The 24,359-nt window shown below is 46.9% G+C and overlaps 1 protein-coding gene across 1 annotated transcript in view; it reads right to left on the reverse strand.

The window, feature by feature from the left end:
* Positions 1–24,359, reverse strand: part of ARFIP2 (ADP ribosylation factor interacting protein 2) — a 67,586-nt gene that overhangs the window by 38,708 nt on the left and 4,519 nt on the right. The window contains exon 2 of the mRNA XM_063433440.1: positions 18,822–18,927. Coding sequence (XP_063289510.1) covers positions 18,822–18,920 — 99 coding nt within the window. The 5' untranslated portion in view covers positions 18,921–18,927. The remainder of the gene's footprint in view (positions 1–18,821; positions 18,928–24,359) is intronic.

The raw sequence follows: 24,359 nt of genomic DNA on the forward strand, positions 1-24,359 counted from the left end.
AATGAAAGCCAGAGAGAGTGACAATGAAAGCCAGAGAGAGTGACAATGAAAGCCAGACAGAGAGAGAGAGTGACAATGAAAGCCAGAGGGAGAGAGTGACAATGAAAGCTTGAGAGAGAGACAATGAAAGCCAGAGAGAGAGAGAGAGAGTGACAATGAAAGCCTTGTCAAACATTTTAGCTTATCTTATTGCACACTCTGTTTAAGTTAGAATGTCTTACCTCCTGCTCTGTTAATTGTCTGTTAAACACTGCAGCAGCCTCCCATGTGTGATTAAAGTTCAATTAACAGAGTAGGAGAGATGAACTTCTAAAGTAAACACATTGTGCTTTAAGATCCGATTGAGAATGAAACCATTTTTTCTAGACAGGCTGTGCGAGTCACTATGTGTAGCTAGGGCTATATGAACAATGAGATTTAACTCCTAGATGGCAGGGAGGTGAACAGACTGTAGAAGCAGGATTCATCTAGGACACCACAAAATACCCACATTGTGATCACTTGTCTATGAAGGACCCGGGATCTTTGCCAGCCTCACGGGTTTATCCACTATAGTGAAAATTCAAAGTGAAATCAAGGTGAATTTCAAATTTAAGGCTAGATTAGACGAACTGGAAGCAGAGCTGACTAAGAATTGGATATTTTGACCTTAAATTTGAAATGCACTTAGAATTCTCACTTCAGTGAATGATCCAGTCACTCTCTAACTTGTTATCAAGTACTCTGTACTCTGTACTCTGGTGGGCAGCATAGAACGTTCCCTCCGGCCTTCCTGGGCCAGAATAGTCAGCTTCAGCAGTGCCTGGGATGTTAGGTAGTACCTAATGCCTGAAATCAACTAAAAAAAAATATATATATATATATATATTATTATTATTATTATCGCCATTTATATAGCGCCAACAGATTCCGTAGCGCTTTACAATATTTTGAGAGGGGGGGAAGATTAAGGCCGTTTGGCCTGTATTTGTGGGAGGGGCTGAAATTAAATCACTCCCCTATATAAGGTACACCCCTTACCTGCCTCCATACCGATCAAGGTCAGCGTCTGAATTAACTTCCAGGTCATCCAGTCGCTATTTTGGAATACTTCAGTCTTCTCACGAGGTCTTCCATGCTGAGCTGTGTCCAGGAATCCAGCTGCAGGCCTTTTTCCGTCCAACCAGCTTTTTGCTTCTTCCATCGCTGCAGATCACGTCCTAGTGACTCACAAACCGTAAGTTGACCTACCCATTACGCCAGGCAACAGTCCCACGGCATCATACACGGTTCAGGTCCTCACTTTACGGTAATGTTCGCCGATTTCATGCTAAACTGCATATTCAGTCTATCATGTTCCATTTCAGCCGTTCATTTACACGGCCATTTCGGCCATATCTCAGGCTATGTTTCCCCATTCGGGCTGTTCGGGATTGTATTACTATGTATTTCCCAGTTTGGACACTTAACTGTCAACTCATTCGGATAAATTATCTCCGTTCGTGCACTTTAAACGCATGAACAGATTAGATACACATGTTCCGTTATTAGATACTCATGGCCGGTTTGTGCGGTTTAGACAGCACAAACAGGATACATTAATAACTAATCTTTCATTCACTACAGACACAGTTTGTGCGGTTAAACGCACGAACATGCAGTTTTGGGGGATTTAACCTTATGGTCTTTTGGTATTAACCAATGGTTATTTATGTGTTCCATGGACATGTGTTAATAAAAATGTCTGACTTTACAAAACACATTATAACGGTGGCTCTGCACTGCCACCTACAGGTCGACAAGTACATTACCATACATAAACTTTACAAACTCTCGACTGACATCTATACATGATCTCTACCTACACTGCCACCAACAGACCACTTCATATATGGTCACCAGGGGAATTTTACAAACACTAAAACCCATCAATGAACACAAAACAATTAAAGTATTGTTAACATGTATACGGATACAGATATATATTATAACATGTAAACTGATACTCCATAATTAATTAAGTACGGTGCATCACATAAAATTAAATACTTAGAACTCACGCTACAGATTAATACATCCATCATGCTACAACTCAAACACTGCCACCTACAGGTCAGAAAGTACATACTTATGGAGATCCTACAAACATCTCCATTGACCTCTATAGGTCAAAACAACCAAACATAATTAAGGTAAAATGGGGCCAACACCCCGCCTCAAACTCGGAGACATACACCCCTCGGGCCACACATGAGATAGCCGCCTCGCACGTATCATAAAGAAGGCCTCATCTGTCACTCCCCTTCCTATTTTTCTGGTTACAGTCACAGAGAGGCCAACATCCTGCCACAACGTTCAGTGGCCCAAAAATATCCCCTTGCGCCAAACATAGATAGAGCCTCTCAAGCCGCTTGGCAACTAGCAGGGCCTCACCTGTCACCAAAACAATAAGCAGAATTGTTTCGCCTTACGGCATATAATTATTGTATCTTTTATTTTATTTAAGTACGAAGGTGATGAAGAGCTATCTTTTCATGGCACCCCAGCTAGGGTTGAGACACCCTCTTGTAGGGGAGATGTTGTCAGTCCAGCATCAATCAGATCCTGGACGATCCCACGCATCACCACCGAGCTAAGGAGGCAACAAATCCCCTACCCTGCCACAGCAAAGAAAGCGGAGCTATTCAAACTCCTAAGCACTACAACCGACAATACGGAAGCAGGGGAAGGCTCCAGCAACACCAACTCGGGTGACATCCAGGCTATGCTGGCCTTGCTCATGAACTCTATGGGCAAGGTTAATGACAGACTGGCTAACCTCGAGGCAGTCACCACAGCCCTCACCAAGGCTGGCCTTCCTGATACCGCACAACAGGCACCAACCGAACCACGGGCTACGGATACTATTACCTCTTCAGATTAGCAGGACTTTGATCCTGCACACACTATCCCAACCCACATTAAAAGAGACATCATGGAAGGCAAAGATGTCAACCTAGCATCTCTACTAATTGCCTCCCAGGATGTGGTTAAAAATAAGACTTATATGTATGATGAAGTATCTGTGATGGTCAGGTCCAAAGACGCCAGGTTAAACCGGAAACTGACCATCCCTGAATTTGTGTTAGCTTTTGGTATATTTAGAGATGTTATTTGTGAAGTGTACCCTAATAGAAGGGAAGAGTTTGATCGCTACATGCACAAGCTGGTGGACCTGGGGAACAAATATGGTGGTTTGGCTTTTTATGACTACCATAGGTCTTTTTCCACCAAGGTGTCTGGCGCTCTCTCTCAGTATGGTATCCGTATCAACTGGAGCAGACTAGATATGGAACTATTATCGAAAACCATGTGTCCAAATAAAATGTACCCTAAACCATACCCAACATCTGTTAACATTCATGTCTTCTCAGCACTACTGACCAATCACCCCTCCAGACATATGGTAGATTTTCTCATCTCTGGTTTCTCAGAAGGGTTTCATACAGGCATTATACATATGCCCACAGGCCATCTTGAATGTCAAAATTTACAATCAGCGCAACAGAACCCAACAAGGGTTTTTGTTCGGGCCTTTTAAAACCCCACCTTTTACGGCATGGCGCACAAATCCCATCGGGATAGTCACAGGGAGATATTCCCTGAAGCAGAGACTCATCAGTCAGCCCCTCATACCTCGTCTACCTTAATTCCCTTATTCCCTCCGAAGAGTTTTCCCTACAATATGCCGCTATACATCATGCCATCACAGCCATCACGCAAGCAGAGATCGGAGCTTGGCTAAGTAAGACAGGCATTACAAATAACTTTAAACTACTACCTATCCACCCTACACTCTGGCACTTACATGGCATCAAATGGGCAGATAACTATTACTTTTTCTCCCGCTTAACCTTTGGGTCAAAAAGTAGCCCCAAAATCTTTGACACTTTTGCAGAATCACTTTGCTGGTTGTTACTTAACATTTCCAGATGCCCCAAAGTCATCCATTATCTGGATGATTTCTTGCTGATCGAAGGGAACTCCTTTCCCCCCAGAAGTCTCAAAGAAACCATTAGTCTGTGTGACCACCTTGGAGTCCCAGTATCATCTAAGAAAACCAAAGGTCCAGACACAATCATTACATTTCTGGGTATACAACTAGACTCTGCCTCTATGCAAGCTAGTTTACCACAAGAAAAAATTACGAACATCCTCAACAGCATCAACCATTACATCTTGCTGGGTAAATGCAACCGCAAGGAACTTCAATCTCTCATAGGTTCCTTGAACTTTGCCATGCGCATCATCCCTCAAGGGCGTGCTTTCATATCTAGACTTCTCTGTCTTTTTCCACGTTTCCAACACAACAACTATAGACTTTCCTTGGATGCGCACGCCACGGCAGACCTAAACATGTGGAAAGAATTCTTGATCATCTGGAATTCCTCCCAGAATTGTCTGACATATCTCCAACCATATGGTCAGACGCGGCATCTATCACAGGTTTCGCAGCGATCTGTGGGAACGAATGGCTTTGGGGTAAGTGGCCTGAAGAAGTCTATGACTTTGAAGGCTTTTTTACAACCTCAGCTCTTTTTGAGATTTACCCCATTGTAGCGGCTGCCGTGGCGTGGGGACATTTATGGTCAGGCTTGTCAGTCCGTTGCCACACAGACAACCAAGCAACATCAATTAACAAAGGCCGTTCATCATCCCTAACAATCATGAGATTTCTCAGGAAACTCACATGGTTGGCAGAATGTCACAATTTCTACTTGGTCTGCTTTTATGTACCGTTAGAAACATCGTTTCAACTTTCAGGCTTTTCAGCAAGCACTCCCGTCAGCAGCACAAGTAGCCACAGCCGCCCCTCCGTTCCAGCAGCTAACCATGGACTAGAACTAATCATGCAACATAGCAGGGGTCTGTCCAAATTAGCACTATCATCCAACACTCACAAAAAACATACAACAGAGCCTTCACACTTTTCACAAGATTTCTATCTGACCACAACATAGCCCAACCTTTCGTCATGACATCTATTATAGCCTTCGCTTCTTTTTGCCACCTTAAATTACACTTATCTTACAACACAATCAAATTATATCTGACAGGCATTCAACATCACATGCTAACACTACAACCCAATACACATAGTTTTATGTCATCTTATCAGGTAAAGAACATACTCAGAGGGATTCAGAAATCCGCTCTGCCACGTCCTCCGCAGAGATTACCTATAGACAACAAGTCATTATCCGACCTGTTAGACTCCAAACCTTTTCACTCTATCACCAACACAGTCATCAAAGCTGCCATGTAGATAGCATTCTACGGGTTCCACAGGCCAAGAGAATTCACTACTATCACCACCACTCAGACAGACAGATGTCTTCTAGGCAAACACATGGATCACTACACACTGTCACTACCCCAGTCAAAAACAAGCCAACACGCACCTCCACTTATTTCCCTACCCAAAACAAATGGTGTCCAGTAACAGCTCTAGATTCCTACCTTTACTTACAACGTCACTACCATCACTACACCTATTCTCACTAAAAGGCTTTGTACTCCCTACCACGACTTTCATGAAATACATCCAATCCCTGTTAACCATACTAGGTTTTAACCCTACTCACTACTCAGGTCACTCCTTCCGCATAGCTTCCAGCGCTAACATACCGGTACATATCATTAAATCAATGGGGCGTTGGAAGTCATCCGCATATACGACTTACATACCAAAACCTACACAAGAATTAAGAAATGCTTTTAAAGAAATGTCTGGATAATTATATATATATATATATATATATATATATATATATATATATATATTTGTTGACTGTATTCAATCTTTGGTTATTCATTTTTGCCCTCTTTATTTAGAGGCCTACCGTATCGTCGGTATCGGCACACCACACCACAATCACTCCCCTATATAAGGTACACCCCTTACCTGACTTCATACCGATCAAGGTCAGTGTCTGAATGACCCTCCCACCCACTCCTCATTCTCAACATTTTCTTTTTCCTTCTATTTTCTTTACTTTTATTACTCCTTGGTGGGCCCTCTTTATTTACAGGTCTACCGTATCGTCGGTATCGGCACACCACAACCAACTTGGATCTTTTATACTATCCTACGTTCTTACTTGAACCCTACTCCATATACGGCTATTTGCCCCTTACACAAATATATATATATATATACACACACATATATATTTTAAATTAAAACAGTTTAGCAATTAAAAAAAAAAAAAAAAAAAAAAACTTAGATCATACTTGTAGCAGACTTGGTCCTCTCCCTTTTTAGTTGCCCTTACCCCCTTGTTTGTTTCCCGAACGTAAGACTAATTCCCCCTTTTTATAGCTATTGAACACCAATCACTGACTGGTTCATTAATTTCAAAGAAGCTAATTATCTCAAGTGCTCTCTCTGTGTGGCCACCATTCGTATAACTGAACACACATGCTCTACTAAATGGCAGCGATTTTGTATCCCAAATGCAAGCAGCGGTACCTGGTAGTCACACGCATGGAACTTTTTTTTTTTTTATAAACTACCTTGCGATCCCCTGGAAAACTGTATAGTTGCCTGCTCCTTTCACAGACAAGCCAGGAGATCGCTCTTTGAGGAAAATACACTATCGACTGGGGGGGAGCATCCCCTCCCTAAGAGCCAAGGGGAGCATTTGCTTATGTTCGCACAGGAACTCCAAAAGTTAACCAGTCAAAACTTTAACACAATGGCGATCCCCCTACACTGGATGGATCTGAGCGCTATTTGGACAACTTGGGCGCTCATATTCAAGCTATTCAGGGATATAAGACATGTGGGGTTCCTGTACAACTTGAATGTAGTTTTGGCGTACTTTGTATTTGTAGCGGACTCGGGTAAGACGACTAGTTACCTCTGCTAATTCCCTTCCTTCAGCCGGTCAGGAACCATGTAACGGATAAATAGACCCATCCCCCCTCACCCAGTAACTGGGCAACACCGTTCTGGAGGTACACCACCACTTTATTGGCCACACACAGCTTTTAAGTATAACCCCATGCAACGGGTTCCACTGTTGGCTAAAAGGCTGCCAGGGAGGGCAGCGGAAGTCTACCGAACCGTTCCCGATGAAAGTATTCGGGACTCTGATCGGGTAAAGACTGTGATAATAGCCAGGTATGCCATCACCCCAGAGACATACTGCAGGTGGTTCAGAGACTTAAATAAAGTAGAGAAAGACTCTCAGGCAGAATAGGCATGCCAGTTACACAGAGCCGCCCAACAAGGGATTGGTGCAAGCCCAACAAGTAAGCACGATGGAGGAACTCATGCTATTAAAGCAGTTCTTTAATGGTCTGGCTCCAGAGATCCAGGAAAGGGTAAGGGATCGCAACCCCACCACTCTCACAGAAGCAGCAAGGCGGGAAGACGAGGATCTGGATGCCCGCCTGTAACGGATCACCTGGCACCCCGACTGGGTACCTCTGTTGAAGGATACTCCTAACACTTCCTGAGGACTCCAAGCACTGCAGCAGACACCATAACCACCATAGACTCCTCCAGAGAGCAAAACAGGAACAAGCTCTTACAAGAGCTTAGCAGTGAATATAGCAAGAGAGTATGCAGAGCATAGCAATCCCTTGTAGCAGATTCCCCCAATAAGAGACGGCACTCCAAATTGAGGGTGAAGTAGAACTCAAGCTTTTAATCACTGTTTTTAATGCACATTTTACACACGGTTTTGCAGAACAACCAATCAATACGTACAATACACTCAGACACTCCCACACAAAATCCTCCCCTCTGCCTGTGATATAATTACTGAACACAATGGTCTAATGTAATTATCACAGGAAGGAAAATACACAGTTTTACACAATATTCATAACTCTTAAAGTTTACATCACATTCACATAAAACTTACATTTTCAGAATCAGCATACTCCAAATACAAACATACACCAAAATCATACAAAGTGGTCCAGTGGGTCAAAAGTTAGTTAGAACTCTCTTTGTGACCGCCTGCAAGCATGGCTTGGGTATGATAAGCCAATTACCTCCCGCATACAGAAAATAGCTCTATTCACAACAACAGTAAAAACACATAAAAATACATATTTCCTATTACACTTAACAGAACCCCAGATAGCTTGGGTCTGAGAGCCCACTATATCCGAACAGCGCTCAGATACCACAAACAGTCAAATCGCCATGGGGTTAAACCATAGCAACAAATTCCAACTGGTCTGGCAGTGTCCCTGGGACAACGCCCTGCTGGAGAACAATAGACAGGAAACAGGGGAGGAGCACACCTTCTCATGTATTCAAAGGGGCAGAAAAAGTGTTTCAAAATCCAATAATCACAAATAATGTCTTTAAAGGGCAATACATCCCAGGGGCCATAGTCACATGGCAGGAGGCTGGCAATCAGTCTTCTCCAATGCCCAGTGGCGAGGTCAGTTTCGCCACACCGCCGATACCAAACACCGGTCCAGTACAGAGTCTTTCCCTGGCCAGCCTTACCCCCCTCTAGGACCAGTGGCACACCCCAGACAGACAGGTACCTTCATCACCCCACCACCTGCTTTCAACAGCAGGGCCCAATACCATGCCACCTGTGCAAAAAGCACATGCGAAGGGATTGCCCCTAGAGACCGAGCGCAGTGGATCCGCCCCGGGCCACCCTCAGCAACAAGAGCAGCAGTCCATTACTACCAGGCAGAGGCCTCCACCCATTCTGCCACTCCAGAACCACCCGTGGAGCACTGGGAAGACCCGGTCCAAGCAGCAGCGGACAATCACCAGCATCACCGGCAGCCCGTGCACCTTCAGGGCAAGCTGGTCCAAGGGCTCCACGACACGTGAGCCACCCTCACCCTAGTCAAGCGACACCTGGTGCCTGAAGCAGCAAAAACAGGGAATTCGGTGGCAGTCGGGGTAGCTGAGGGAGCGGTTTACTGGTTGCCCACTGCCCGGGTACATTTACATTGGGTACCGGAGTCTGGAATGATGGAGGTTGGGCTTATGCCAGAGCTGCAGGCAGTAGTGTTATTGGGGAACGACCTGGGAAAGCTCACTTCTGCTTTTGAGCTCCAGGAGCAGCCGGAGGGACTATACTCTGTGGTCACCATGCAACAGGCCCGCACCAGGGACCACAGCTCAAACCCGGAGGCGCAGGTAAGAGATCCGTCTCCAGCCCTAGCTTGTTTTCCCTGAGATGCCCCCACTGAGTTTGAGAAAGAGGTGACCACTGACCCCACGCTACAAGTATATCACCCTTAGTCAGGCTGGGTTAGAGGGGGAGAGGTATGTGTGGGATAAGGGAATCCAGGAATCAGAAAGGATAGTGAACTGATGCCCACTAGGCAGTTAGTGGTACCTCCAGGAACTGCTCCAGATAGCGCACAACATTACGCTATCCGGGCATTTAGGGCTTAGTTGAACCACGTATCGGCTTACCCAAAATTTATTTTGGCCCAAGATTTCTCAGGATATTAGGCAGTATTGCCAGACGTGCGATATTTGCCAGAGAGTAGGTAAGAGGGGAGATCGCCGCAAGGTCAAACTCCACCTTCTTCCCGTTATTGAGGAACCCTTTAACAGAATAGCGGTAGACCTGGCCAGGCCCTTAGCTAAGCCTAGCCCCTCCGGCAAAAAAATATATCTTGACTGTGGTGGACTACGCAACCAGTTATCCAGAGGCGGCGGCAGCGCTGACCAACACCCATGCGGAAACGGTCGCGGAAGTCCTGATGCAAATCTTCTCCCGCATGGGTTTTCCCCGGGAGATAGTGTCGGATCAGGGTTCCCAATTTACCACAAAGGTCACTCACTAACTCTGGAGGTTCTGCGGCATTAAGCCGATTATAAGATCTCCTTATCACCACAAAAACCAATGACCTATGTGAATGGTTCAATGGGACACTAAAGCAAATGCTCCGAACGTTCGCAGCCACCAGCCGAGACTGGGAGAGATTGCTGCCGCAGCTCGTTTAAATACAGGGAGGTGCCCCAGGAACCCACAGGGTTCTCCCCGTTTGAGCTACTCTTTGGGAGGCGGGTGAAGGGGCCCCTAGACCTTATCCGGAAACACTGGGAAGGGGATACTAGCCAGGACAGAATCCCCATAGTTGCATATGTACTGGAGTTCAGTGACCGTCTGGAGGAGCTCACTAAATCTGTACGAACTAACCTACAGGCAGCGCCGCCAGCGCACATGGTACGATCGAGCCACCAGGGACCGTAACTTTCAGGTGGGACAAAAAGTTTTAATTTTAACCCCTTAAGACCGCAGCCAAATGTACAAGTTGTGTTCCAAAAAAACGTAAACAAAACCTGGCATTTGCGCTATATGTCTGTCCAACCATAATTCACCTCTTTCATATTAAATGCACCCCCCATTATTATATATCATTTTATTCAGGGGAAACGGGGCTTTCGTTTAACATCAAATATTTAGGTATGGAACATAATTTAATATGAAAAAAATATTTTAAAAATGGGAGAAAATAAGAATTTTTTAATTTTTTTTAGTTCTACGTGACATTCTAACTGTGAATGTCATAATACTGTTTGCTTTTACTGCAATACAATACACATATTTGTATTCAGCGATGTCTCGCGTGTAAAACAGTACCCCCTATGTACAGGTTTTATGGTGTTTTGGGAAGTTACAGGGTCAAATATAGTGTGTTACATATTTCAGTTTTTTTACATTGAAATTCGCCAGATTGGTTACGTTGCCTTTGAGACCGTATGGTAGCCCAGGAATAAGAATTACCCCCATGATGGCATACCATTTGAAAAAGTAGACAACCTAAGGTATTGCAAATTGAGTATGTCCAGTCTTTTTTAGTCGCCACTTGGTCACAAACACTGGCCAAAGTTAGTGTTAATATTTGAAAATGCAAAAAACTAATTTGAACGCAAATTTTGGCCAGTGTTTGTGACTAAGTGGCTACTAAAAAAACTGAACATACCCTATTTGCAATACCCTGGGTTGTCTAATATTGCAAATGGTATGCCATCATGGGGATCATTTTCATTCCTGGGCTACCATACGGTCTCAAAGGCAACCTGGCGAATTTTAATGTGAAAAAACTGAAACGCAAACCTTATATTTGACTCTGTAACTTTTGAAAACACCATAAAACCTGTACATGAGGGGTACTGTTATACTCAGGAGACTTCGCTGAACACAAATATTAGTGTTTCAAAACAGTAAAACGTATCACAACAATTATATCGTCAGTGTAAGTGCCATTTGTGTGTGAAAAATGCAAAAAATTTCACTGTCACTGACGATATCGTCGTTGTAATATATTTTACTGTTTTGAAACACTAATATTTGTGTTCAGCGAAGTCTTCCGAGTAAAACAGTACCCCCCATGTACAGGTTTCATGGTGTCTTGGAAAGTTACAGAGTTAAATATAGTGCTAGACAATGTAATTCCCTGAACTTTTGGCCTGGGTTGGCAGGTAGGTCCTGCAAATTGTAATTAATAAAATGACCTAATTATGTAAAATTATTACATAAATATATGCGTAGAATTATTATATATATATATATGTGTGTATATATATATATATATGTGTGTATATATATGTATATAATTTTTTTTTATTATTTTTATTTATATATAGGTATATACATAGTGATATATACGTATATACTTATGTATATAGATATATATATTATTTCGTTCTACATGTATTTTGATATCAATATATATATATTAATTTTAAAATACAGTTAGAACGAAATTACGCATGTTTATATATTTATCTATTTTTTTATTATTTTTTTATTTATTTTTTTAACGTATTTATATATTTATTTATTTTTTATTATATATAAATATATATATAATGAAAATTATATATATATTTAATGAATATCATTGTACGTGTATTTTGATATTAATATATATATATAATTATGTATATATTAATATTAAAATACACGTAGACAGTGTATGCATATTTATGTCTATGTGTGTATGTGTGTATATATATACTTAGATCATATATATAATAAATATATATATGATCTAAGTATATATAATTTATTTTTACACTGTTTTAACATTTTTTTTTTTTTTTCAGACAGCAGGGGGAGTACCTGTCATTACAGGCACTCCCCCTGCTGGCAATGCCTTGGACGGCTATGCCGTCCATGTGATCGCGGGGTCCTCGCAAGGACCTCGCGATCACATGGCCCTGGGCGGCTGAAGAGGACGCAGGGGGACTCCCTGGGCTCCCAGGTAAGTCCCCCATACCGCGATCGCCGGCGTGGGATCGCCGGCGACCGGGTAAGTACATAAGATCGCAGGACGTACTATGCCGTCCTGCGGCTTTTAGAGCCACCAAAATAAGGACGGCATAGTACGTCCTGCGGTCTTAAGGGGTTAAAATCTGTCCGTAATGACAAGCTACGGGCGGCCTGTCAGGGCCCATACCAAGTGGTAGAGCAGAAATGCGACACCATCTACGTGATCGGTCCTTGCTCTGGAAGGGGAGGGCAACGCATGCTCCATTAGATGCATGCTATTAGAGGAGAAGAAAGCCACTTTCTCCAACGTACCCGGGTACACCCCACGCACCGGGTAGATACCCCAGATCAACTCCCACTATGCCAAACCCCATACCGAATCCCTGAAACGGTACAGAAAAATATGCAGAAGGAGATCCAGGAAATGTTTCAACAGGGGGTTATGGAGCAGCCCCTGGGATTCCCCAGTAGTCCTAGTGCCGAAACGGGATTGTACGACCCTGTTCTGTGTGGACTACCGAAAGTTAAATGACTGTGTCAGACTCCTGTTCTATGCCTAGGATAGATGAGTTCTGGACTGGATGGCTAGGGGCCAGTACCTCACTGCAATTGATCTTTGTAAAGGGTACTGGCAGATCTTCCTAGCAACCGAAGCCATCCCAAAGTCAGCCTTTGTCACCCCATTCGGTCTGAACCAATTTAAGGCCATGCCGTTTGGGATGAAAAACGCTCAGGCTACTTTCCAGAGGATGGTGGGCTCCAAGACTATGCCTGTGCATATCTAGAGGATATCGCCATCTTCAGCGATACCTGGCAGGAGCACTTGGCCCACATAGGAGCGGTCCTAGATAGGATCAGAGAGGCAGGCTTAACTCTTAAGCCTAGCAAGTGAACATAGACACGGCCGATGTACAGCACCTCGGTCACAGAGTAGGAGGCAGGCAGTAAAAGCCTGAGCGCAATAAGATTGAGGCAGTGGCCCAGTGGCCTACCCCTAAGACGAAGACTCAGGTCTTCCTTGAGATAGCAGGGTATTTGTAACGGTGCTCCCTGTACCCCTGGCTGGGTACCTTCACCAAGGACCGCTTCCTAGCTGGAACAGGGGACAAACTGCAGCACTTCTGCCCACAGTCGCCATGGCTTGACTGGGGTCCTTGAACCGCTCCCTCCTGGAGACTAACGGGAAACTCGCTCTATCCACCCCCAGACACTGGACGACACTCAGTCCTGGGAGCTCTAATCCATACAAGGACTTTCCCTGTTGAATCCTCCACACTGGAACAGTGATTAGTCCTTTCCCCTCTGTCAGGATTACAGAATGATCCAGCACGTAGAATTGTGTAACACAGAGGACTGATAGGTAACGTATACCGGACCTTAGAATGGCCGGACTAACGTACCAAAGAATAGTCAGGAATAGCCGGGGTCAAAGGATACAGAAAGAGACACAACGATAAGGAAAAGTCAGGGATGCCAGAAAACAGGGAAGTCACAAACAATGCCAAAGTCAAATAACCAGAATCAATAATGCGCTCTCGGACAACCACAAGGGAAACCACGACAGGGCACTGAGCAGGATGAGAACTGGGCCTAAATACCCCTCCTCTAGATCTGATAGGCTGTAACCGGCCTTTGACCCCAAAGGTAGTTACCAGGTTTCCGTTTGCATAATTGCTGCTCAGCATTAACCCTTCTGTGGATTTGGTTGCTGCTCGGCACAACTTTTCCTGTGTGGACAGTAAATGCCATTAACCACATTTTTATAAGCGGATGAATACGTGACACCCTCCCAGTAACCAGACAACACATAGTTCGGAGAGTACAAGCTGGAATGTTTTAGTCTGGCCAGATGGCCTGCTTTTAAAAATTCTGAACACAGTTAAGCACACCCCCGACACTCCCACATAAACAAGATAATCCCTGTTCTGGACCTGGGAGGGGACTAGTTACCAGTCCCAAACTCCTCCCTTGTGTCTGAGAGATAATTGAGTCAGGAACTGAACTAACCCAATTATCTCCAGGCACAAAAAAAAACCCAAAAACAATTCACAGCCATCCCAAAAATATATTTAAAATACATAAAAAAAAACAACTAAAAGTTACATACCCTGATAGCCCCGATCTGGGTGACCAACATATCCAAAAATCACCCAGATCGGTTCAGGGGTTCGTGAATTTCCTGGAAGTCCTAATTTGACCGACCGTACACTAGGCTTCTGCCCAAAAGAGTTCCATAAGATCAGGGCTAGTGGTCGGTCTAGTTTAAAAAACTGTACAAACTACCGAAGATAGTCAATAGTCTTACCCTGGAGCTTGTTTCCCTGGTTTATGGGAACGTTTCCACCGAACAGTGTCCTCCTAAGTGTTGTAGAACCGAACACAGGCGATGCTGGAAGTCCAGCAGTGTTTGGGAGTTTCTGTGTCCGTTTTCAGTTCCATGAACTCTACTACCAAACACCTCTGCCTGCGTTCATGCGAACAAGATGGCCGCCACCTTATGGTCGTCCATAGGAAATGCGGACAATCTGACAAACACTTAGAACACGGACGTGGAAATTGATACAAAGTAGCAATTAGGCTAAAACTCCCGGGTGGCCACCGGTTTGTGCGGCTGTTCGGTTCCTGAACCATATAGTTCCAATACACGAACGGAGACTTTTACAGTGTATATTACAGGGCCCATAGTCTGTGGGCAGGAGGCTGGTAAGCAGGCTCCTCCAGGAGCTTGTGGCAAACTCACATGGGAAGGGGAGTTTGTCACAGTATTATAGGAAGTTTGTGCCCAATTATAGTGCCCTGGCCAAGCTCCTTACAAATCTTACCCGCATGATCCTTCCCCGCCAAGTAGTCTGGGTCCCGTAATGTGAGCAGGCATTCCAGCAGTTAAAACAAGCTCTTACAAATGCCCCAGTCTAGGCAGACCCCAATCCAACTAAAAGCTTTCTTGTCCACACAGATGATTCTATGTTTGGAATGGGAGCAGTAATGAGCCAAGTCGGACCTGTAACGAATGCTGGCATGACAGGTACCTGTTCTTCCGAACTGCTGGAGCCCGAGTGATTATAGCTCGGGTGTTGATTTGAACGCTTCTCCAGACTAATCACAGCCTCCAAATATATTCTCCCAGCAAAGTAGACGGACACCCAAACATCAGTCGAAACTAGATGAAGGGTGTAACAGGAATGCTAATTGCCTGGCTTTTAAGCAGTGAACAATGCACAGGCATTTCCCACTGGACCTGAGAGGGGAAAGTGACAAAATACATTCTGCAAATCCATTGGCTCTCAGGTCCAGGACACTTCTAAATACAGTAAAATAATCTTCCCCTGTACTGGGGAGATAATGGAGTCAAGCATTTTACTAAACTCAATTATCTCCCAACACAAAAAAATATATACATTTCCATAAACTTTAGAAAGTACCCCAAACTCCATGGGAACCCCATAAAAGACACATCCCCTGATAGCACCGATCTGGGATCACAACACTTGCTCTTATATTCCAGAGCCTGCTTCGCCCTCTGGAAGCTGGATCCTGGTCGTGTCCAGGGTGGGCAGAGGACAGCGAGACCCCAACCAAGCTGCGGCGGTTTGTGGGGTTTATGGTGTTCCAGTGCAGTGCTCATGGTGCTCGCAAGTACTAGGAAGCAGCGATTGATGGAGGTCGGGATGCCAGACGGTCTGTCACAGAGGTCTTAACTTGACCGACCGCACAAGATGCTCCTGCCCAGAAGTAGTTCCATGAAATTGGGATGTGCGGTCGGTCTATTTCAACAAGTTCAAAAACCGAATAAATCCACAAACGGTTCCCCTGGCTCATAGGTAGCGTTTGTTTCCCTAGTTCGTGGGAACAAATTTACCGAATAGCCCTCTCCTGGCTGATTGGTGAAAGGAAGCAGGTGTTCGTTGTAACGGACCGTTACAGCAGACAAGGGGTTAAAATCCGTTTAAGCGATAATCCCCTTTTCACAGACAGGCACAGCTACTGTAAAATCACCAAAACTCACGAATTGGATATAAGTGAATGCACCAAACTCCCGAACTGCATACAAGGGAATAAGGTAGCACTCCAAACTCCCGAACTGGAACCTCACGAATAGCCGCTAGCAGACGAACAGGAAAAGCTCCCAAGCGGCTTACACTCCTGGCAATCAGTCTCTATCAGCATACAGTGAATCCCCCCAAGAACGAGACAAGGCTCCGTGTTGAGGGTCAAGCAGTGGTCTGTTTATTGGGGGCTACCTGCCCCTGTATTTATGCAGGTCTCCCACCTGGTGGACACTCCCCAAATGGGAGACTGTAACAACGGACAGACAAGTACCAATTACAGACATACAGAAGTAAAACATCCCCACAATGCATCCTGGCTTCCTCCCCTCTGCCCTGGAGAAGTAATTCAATTACCTCCCAGGACAAAGGCAAAACTCCATTACACACATGGGGACACAAAGACAGACTATCACTTTAAAATACACAAAGTTACTTTTTGCACATAAAACACAGACATGTAACATATCTCCAGATAGCTCAGGTCTGAGTGCACGTTATTAGGTGAATGGCACTCAGACCCCCCGAATACAGTTTCATTGCCATGGAGCCAAAGTCTTTAATTCCACGAACAGGCTCCATGGCATGGCTATCTGGGTTAAAACATTTCTCCAACATAAAATACCGAATTTACATGCATTCGTTAAATCCGTACGAATTAGAACCAGGGGCTGGAGGTTCAGCGGTGCCTGCACGTAAAAGTGTCCGGGTTTGGTGCAGGAAAGCCGGGCAGAAAAGCGCTGGCTGCCCGGGGAGCTCCAGAACGGGGGAGCAGTGTAGCGGAATGGACGCTTGTAAAATAGCTTGTAACCGACCACCCTGTCACTGGAATACAGTATTCTCAATTGATTCCCTGGTTGTTCAGTAAAACTACTAGCGGCCGCTGAGTGTAACCGCGACCACCCAGTAACAATCAATTAAGCTGCGGTAAACCGCAGCTACTGGGTGGTCAATTGCCGGCACACGCTCGTTAAGCCGCGGTTAACCGCAGCTTCAGGGAGGTAAATCGAGGGCGCACTCCAGCTTCTGGGTGCCCAATTAACGGCGCCGGCCGGCTTCCCACGGCTCTGGGGAGGCTGAAAAGAAGCTGTTTGTTCGGTAGATAAAATCTACCGAACTGCTGTGCAGAAAGGGAGAAATAAATCCTTCTGCACAGTAAAATTAACCCTTTAGCTGCCGGTCCATAATCCGAAGGCAGCAGGCGGGCAACCAGGCTCCTCCAATACAATGTGGCGAGATTGGTCTCGTCACATTCGTGTAGTTTGACCGGTGTTCGGGAAGTCGAGTGTCCGATTTTGGTTCCAGACACTCGACGATCAAGTACCTCTGCCTCCTTTTGTGCGAACAAGATGGTCGCAAGCTGTTGCTCAGAGAAGTAAGCTACGCCGCCATCAAGAAGGAATGCCTGGCCGTGGTGTGAGCTATGAAGAAGTTGCAGCCATATGTATACGGACAACCATTCTCCTTGCTCACGGATAACAACCCACTGGTATGGCTGAAACGGGTGGCAGGGTCAACGCCAGGCTGTTGCACTGGAATTTGGCGCTGAATCCTTTTGACTTCACAATTCACTACCGCCCCAGGAAGGAAAATTTAAATGCTCAAGAGTTGTCAAGACAGACATAACTTGAAAAGTGATCCGTAGCACCCCCGGACATCCCCAAGCCGATCCGTTAGGGATCAGGCTGTGTATGCCCTCTTGTGGTTACGGGGGAGCAGTGTAGCGGAATGGACGCTTGTAAAATAGCTTGTAACCGACCACCCTGTCACTGGAATACAGTATTCTCAATTGATTTCCTGGTTGTTCAGTAAAACTACGTGTTTGTCTCTCAGGTACAGAGGATCATGGAAGGGCTTACCCTGGGGGGTTGGGTTGGAAACCCCTTGCATGGGGCTTTTGCATTAAAGGCTTTCTCTGTATCTAAGAGTGGACTGAATTGCCTCTAAGGCAATTTTTGCATAAAAGGCAGTGTGTGGCCCTGAATAGAGCAGTTGTACTCCCAGAACTGTGTGTCTTCCAGCTGCTGGGGAGGAGGTGGAATATTGCTTTGGCGTTTTGCCTGTTCCTGATTGTACTTTGGTGGGTCCAGCGGAGAAGAGTCCATGCTAGGAAAAGGGCTACGCTACAGTAATGTCACAGACGGAGAGAGGGAACAGACATGTCACAGACGGAGAGAGGGAACAGACATGTCACAGACGGAGAGAGGGAACAGACATGTCACAGACGGAGAGAGGGAACAGACATGTCACAGACGGAGAGAGGGAACAGACATGTCACAGACGGAGAGAGGGAACAGACATGTCACAGACGGAGAGAGGGAACAGACATGTCACAGACGGAGAGAGGGAACAGACATGTCACAGACGGAGAGAGGGAACAGACATGTCACAGACGGAGAGAGGGAACAGACATGTCACAGACGGAGAGAGGGAACAGACATGTCACAGACGGAGAGAGGGATGATAAAGTGATTGCAATGTACTGTGTAAAAAAACTCTTGGAGAACTGAGCTCTGAGTCACAGAAGACGCATTACCTGTTCCAAACTCTCATCTTCATTCAAGGTTGTGGAGACCCCGTTGCTGCTGATGGGAATCTCCATTGTTGCCGCTTTGCTCATGATTCCTTCAGACATTATGATCCTGTTAAATAGAGAAGATCAGAATCCATGTTGGACATAATTACCGCAGGGCACACATGCAATGTTACCGTTATTTATAATAATAATGATATATCTTCAACATACTCTGCTGCACTTTACAGTCTTACAAAGGGGACAGAAAAAAAGAAGTAATGAAGGATCCCGCTGAAGCCATCTTACAATCACTGGATCTGAGATCTAGAAAACACACAGGGTGATACCCCATGGGCACGAATCCCAGATAGGAACCCACTGGGTGCTGAGTGTATTCTAAGACTAACTAACGAGGAGGGAGAGAATGCAGAACACAGATGGAAAAAAAATGTCAGTTTGTGTATTAGGAGGAGGTGGAGGGATTCAGTCTGTGTATTAGGAGGAGGTGGAGGGATTCAGTCTGTGTATTAGGAGGAGGTGGAGGGATTCAGTCTGTGTATTAGGAGGAGGTGGAGGGATTCAGTCTGTGTATTAGGAGGAGGTGGAGTGATTCAGTCTGTGTATTAGGAGGAGGTGGAGTGATTCAGTCTGTGTATTAGGAGGAGGTGGAGTGATTCAGTCTGTGTATTAGGAGGAGGTGGAGGGATTCAGTCTGTGTATTAGGAGGAGGTGGAGGGATTCAGTCTGTGTATTAGGAGGAGGTGGAGGGATTCAGTCTGTGTATTGGGAGGAGGTGGAGGGATTCAGTCTGTGTATTGGGAGGAGGTGGAGGGATTCAGTCTGTGTATTGGGAGGAGGTGGAGGGATTCAGTCTGTGTATTAGGAGGAGGTGGAGGGATTCAGTCTGTGTATTGGGAGGAGGTGGAGGGATTCAGTCTGTGTATTGGGAGGAGGTGGAGGGATTCAGTCGGTGTATTGGGAGGAGGTGGAGGGATTCAGTCTGTGTATTGGGAGGAGGTGGAGGGATTCAGTCTGTGTATTGGGAGGAGGTGGAGGGATTCAGTCTGTGTATTAGGAGGAGGTGGAGGGATTCAGTCTGTGTATTGGGAGGAGGTGGAGGGATTCAGTCTGTGTATTGGGAGGAGGTGGAGGGATTCAGTCTGTGTATTAGGAGGAGGTGGAGGGATTCAGTCTGTGTATTAGGAGGAGGTGGAGGGATTCAGTCTGTGTATTGGGAGGAGGTGGAGGGATTCAGTCTGTGTATTGGGAGGAGGTGAGGGGTTAATAGAGGATTTTGCCACGGTGGGCGGGTGAGGTTGGCCCTGGCATTAGAAACAGATCAAACTATTTTCCAGGATCTTGAAAAGAAGAAGAACAGGTTTAACTGCAAACACAGAAAAGGTGCAGAGAGAAAGGAGGGAGGAAAAACATCATGGAGAAAAGGAGGGTAGAGTATAGAGAGGAGTAATGGGGGAGGACAGAGGGTAGAGAGGAGTAATGGGAGAGGATAGAGGGTAGAGAGGAGTAATGGGGGAGGATAGAGGGGAGAGAGGAGTAATGGGGGAGGATAGAGGGTAGAGAGGAGTAATGGGGGAGGATAGAGGGTAGAGAGGAGTAATGGGGGAGGACAGAGGGTAGAGAGGAGTAATGGGGGAGGATAGAGGGTAGAGAGGAGTAATGGGGGAGGATAGAGGGGAGAGAGGAGTAATGGGGGAGGATAGAGGGTAGAGAGGAGTAATGGGGGAGGATAGAGGGTAGAGAGGAGTAATGGGGGAGGACAGAGGGTAGAGAGGAGTAATGGGGGAGGATAGAGGGTAGAGAGGAGTAATGGGGGAGGACAGAGGGTAGAGAGGAGTAATGGGGGGAGGATAGAGGGTAGAGAGGAGTAATGGGGGAGGACAGAGGGTAGAGAGGAGTAATGGGGAGGCTAGAGGGTAGAGAGGAGTAATGGGGGAGGATAGAGGGTAGAAAGGAGTAATGGGGGAGGATAGAGGGTAGAGAGGAGTAATGGGGGGAGGATAGAGGGTAGAGAGGAGTAATGGGGGAGGACAGAGGGTAGAGAGGAGTAATGGGGAGGATAGAGGGTAGAGAGGAGTAATGGGGGAGGATAGAGGGTAGAGAGGAGTAATGGGGGAGGATAGAGGGTAGAGAGGAGTAATGGGGGGAGGATAGAAGTAGAGAGGAGTAATGGGGGAGGATAGAGGGTAGAGAGGAGTAATGGGGGGAGGATAGAGGGTAGAGAGGAGTAATGGGGGAGGATAGAGGGTAGAAAGGAGTAATGGGGGAGGATAGAGGGTAGAGAGGAGTAATGGGGGGAGGACAGAGGGTAGAGAGGAGTAATGGGGGGAGGACAGAGGGTAGAGAGGAGTAATGGGGAGGATAGAGGGTAGAGAGGAGTAATGGGGGAGGATAGAGGGTAGAAAGGAGTAATGGGGGAGGATAGAGGGTAGAGAGGAGTAATGGGGAGAGGATAGAGGGTAGAGAGGAGTAATGGGGGAGGACGATAGAGGGTAGAGAGGAGTAATGGGGAGGATGATAGAGGGTAGAGAGGAGTAATAGACCCCCTTGGCTGCCAGACACAGGGTGATCAGACCCCCTTGGCTGCCAGACACAGGGTGATCAGACCCCCTTGGCTGCCAGACACAGGGTGATCAGACCCCCTTGGCTGCCAGACACAGGGTGAACAGACCCTCTGGCTGCCAGACACAGGGTGAACAGACCCCTTTGGCTGACAGACACAGAGTGATCAGACACCCTTGGCTGACAGACACAGAGTGATCAGACCCCCTTGGCTGACAGACACAGAGTGATCAGACCCTCTGGCTGCCAGACACAGAGTGATCAGACCCCCTTGGCTGCCAGACACAGAGTGATCAGACCCTCTGGCTGCCAGACACAGAGTGATCAGACCCCTTGGCTGCCAGACACAGAGTGATCAGACCCCCTTGGCTGCCAGACACAGAGTGAACAGACCCCCTTGGCTGCCAGACACAGAGTGAACAGACCCCCTTGGCTGCCAGACACAGAGTGATCAGACCCCCTTGGCTGCCAGACACAGAGTGATCAGACCCCCTTGGCTGCCAGACACAGAGTGATCAGACCCCCTTGGCTGCCAGACACAGAGTGATCAGACCCCCTTGGCTGCCAGACACAGAGTGATCAGACCCCCTTGGCTGCCAGACACAGAGTGATCAGACCCCCTTGGCTGCCAGACACAGAGTGATCAGACCCCCTTGGCTGCCAGACACAGAGTGATCAGACCCCCTTGGCTGCCAGACACAGAGTGATCAGACCCCCTTGGCTGCCAGACACAGAGTGATCAGACCCCCTTGGCTGCCAGACACAGAGTGATCAGACCCCTTGGCTGCCAGACACAGAGTGATCAGACCCCTTGGCTGCCAGACACAGAGTGATCAGACCCCTTGGCTGCCAGACACAGAGTGATCAGACCCCTTGGCTGCCAGACACAGAGTGATCAGACCCCTTGGCTGCCAGACACAGAGTGATCAGACCCCTTGGCTAGCAGAAACAGAGCAAGCAGACAGTTTAAAGAAATAATAAAATACAGAAATGACCGCCTCACTTTAATCTGTACTTAAACCCTGGATTGAACCTTCTGCTCCCCTCCCCCAATCCATTTAACAAACTAAATCCTGCTCCGGCAGCAGTTATTACACTGGCTACAAGTTAGCAGAGTCCCGTGCATGTGTCCGCTCCATGTGTAAGTACAGGCACAGGTTGGTGTCTGTCCGTACCTACCTGAAGTTTAACTTTAATTAGCAGACTGAAGGAGTTCATTCATAGAAATATTTGAAAGGTGTCCATTTACAGGTGTGCCCAGGTATGGAGAGAGACATAGAGAGTCCGAGAGACAAGAGAGTCCGACGCACAGAGAGAAACCGACGCAGACACAGAAAGACAGAGACTGAGAGACCGACACAGAGAGAGAGACCGAGGCACAGACAGGGAGACAGAGCACATGAGGCACAGACAGAGAGAGTGCGAGAGAGAGGCAGAGACACACAGAGAGGGAGGCAGGGAGAGACAGAGAGGCCGAGACAGAGGGAGGCCGAGGCACAGAGAGGCCGAGACAGAGGGAGGCCGAGGCACAGAGAGAGAGAGAGAGAGAGAGAGAGGCCGAGGCACAGAGAGAGAGAGAGAGAGAGAGAGAGAGGCCGAGACACACAGAGAGAAAGAGAGAGAGGCCGAGACACAGAGAGAGAGAGAGAGAGAGAGAGGCCGAGACACACAGAGAGAGAGAGAGAGAGAGAGAGAGAGAGGCCGAGGCACAGAGAGAGAGAGAGAGAGAGAGAGAGAGAGAGAGAGAGAGAGAGAGGCCGAGACATACAGAGAGAAAGAGAGAGAGGCCGAGACATACAGAGAGAGAGAGAGAGGCCGAGACACACAGAGAGAGAGAGAGAGAGGCAGAGACACAGAGAGAGAGACACCGAGACATACAGAGAGAGACACCGAGACATACAGAGAGAAAGAGAGAGAGGCCGAGACACACAGAGAGAGAGAGAGAGAGAGAGAGGCAGAGACACAGAGAGAGAGAGGCCGAGACACACAGAGAGAGAGAGGCGCCGAGACACAGAGAGAGACCGAGACACAGAGAGAGAGAGAGAGAGAGAGAGAGGCAGAGACACAGAGAGAGAGAGAGGCAGAGACACAGAGAGAGGCAGAGACACAGAGAGAGGCAGAGACACAGAGAGAGGCAGAGACACAGAGAGAGGCAGAGACACAGAGAGGCAGAGACACAGAGAGGCAGAGACACAGAGAGAGAGAGGCAGAGACACAGAGAGAGAGAGGCAGAGACACAGAGAGAGAGAGGCAGAGACACAGAGAGAGAGAGACCGAGACACAGAGAGAGAGAGACCGAGACACAGAGAGAGAGAGACCGAGACACAGAGAGAGAGAGACCGAGACACAGAGAGAGAGAGACCGAGACACAGAGAGAGAGAGACACCGAGACACAGAGAGAGAGAGACACCGAGACACAGAGAGAGAGAGACACCGAGACACAGAGAGAGAGAGAGAGAGACCGAGACACAGAGAGAGAGAGAGAGAGACCGAGACACAGAGAGAGAGAGAGAGACCGAGACACAGAGAGAGAGAGAGAGAGAGACCGAGACACAGAGAGAGAGAGAGAGACCGAGACACAGAGAGAGAGAGAGAGACCGAGACACAGAGAGAGAGAGAGAGACGGAGACACAGAGAGAGAGAGAGACCGAGACACAGAGAGAGACCGAGACACAGAGAGAGAGAGAGAGAGACCGAGACACAGAGAGAGAGAGAGAGACCGAGACACAGAGAGAGAGAGACCGAGACACAGAGAGAGAGAGAGACCGAGACACAGAGAGAGAGAGAGAGACCGAGACACAGAGAGAGAGAGAGAGACCGAGACACAGAGAGAGAGAGAGAGACCGAGACACAGAGAGAGAGACCGAGACACAGAGAGAGAGACCGAGACACAGAGAGAGAGACCGAGACACAGAGAGAGAGACCGAGACACAGAGAGAGACCGAGACACAGAGAGAGAGAGACCGAGACACAGAGAGA

Source organism: Pelobates fuscus, chromosome 1, assembly GCF_036172605.1.
Source record: "Pelobates fuscus isolate aPelFus1 chromosome 1, aPelFus1.pri, whole genome shotgun sequence".
NCBI classification, from domain to species: Eukaryota; Metazoa; Chordata; class Amphibia; order Anura; family Pelobatidae; genus Pelobates; species Pelobates fuscus.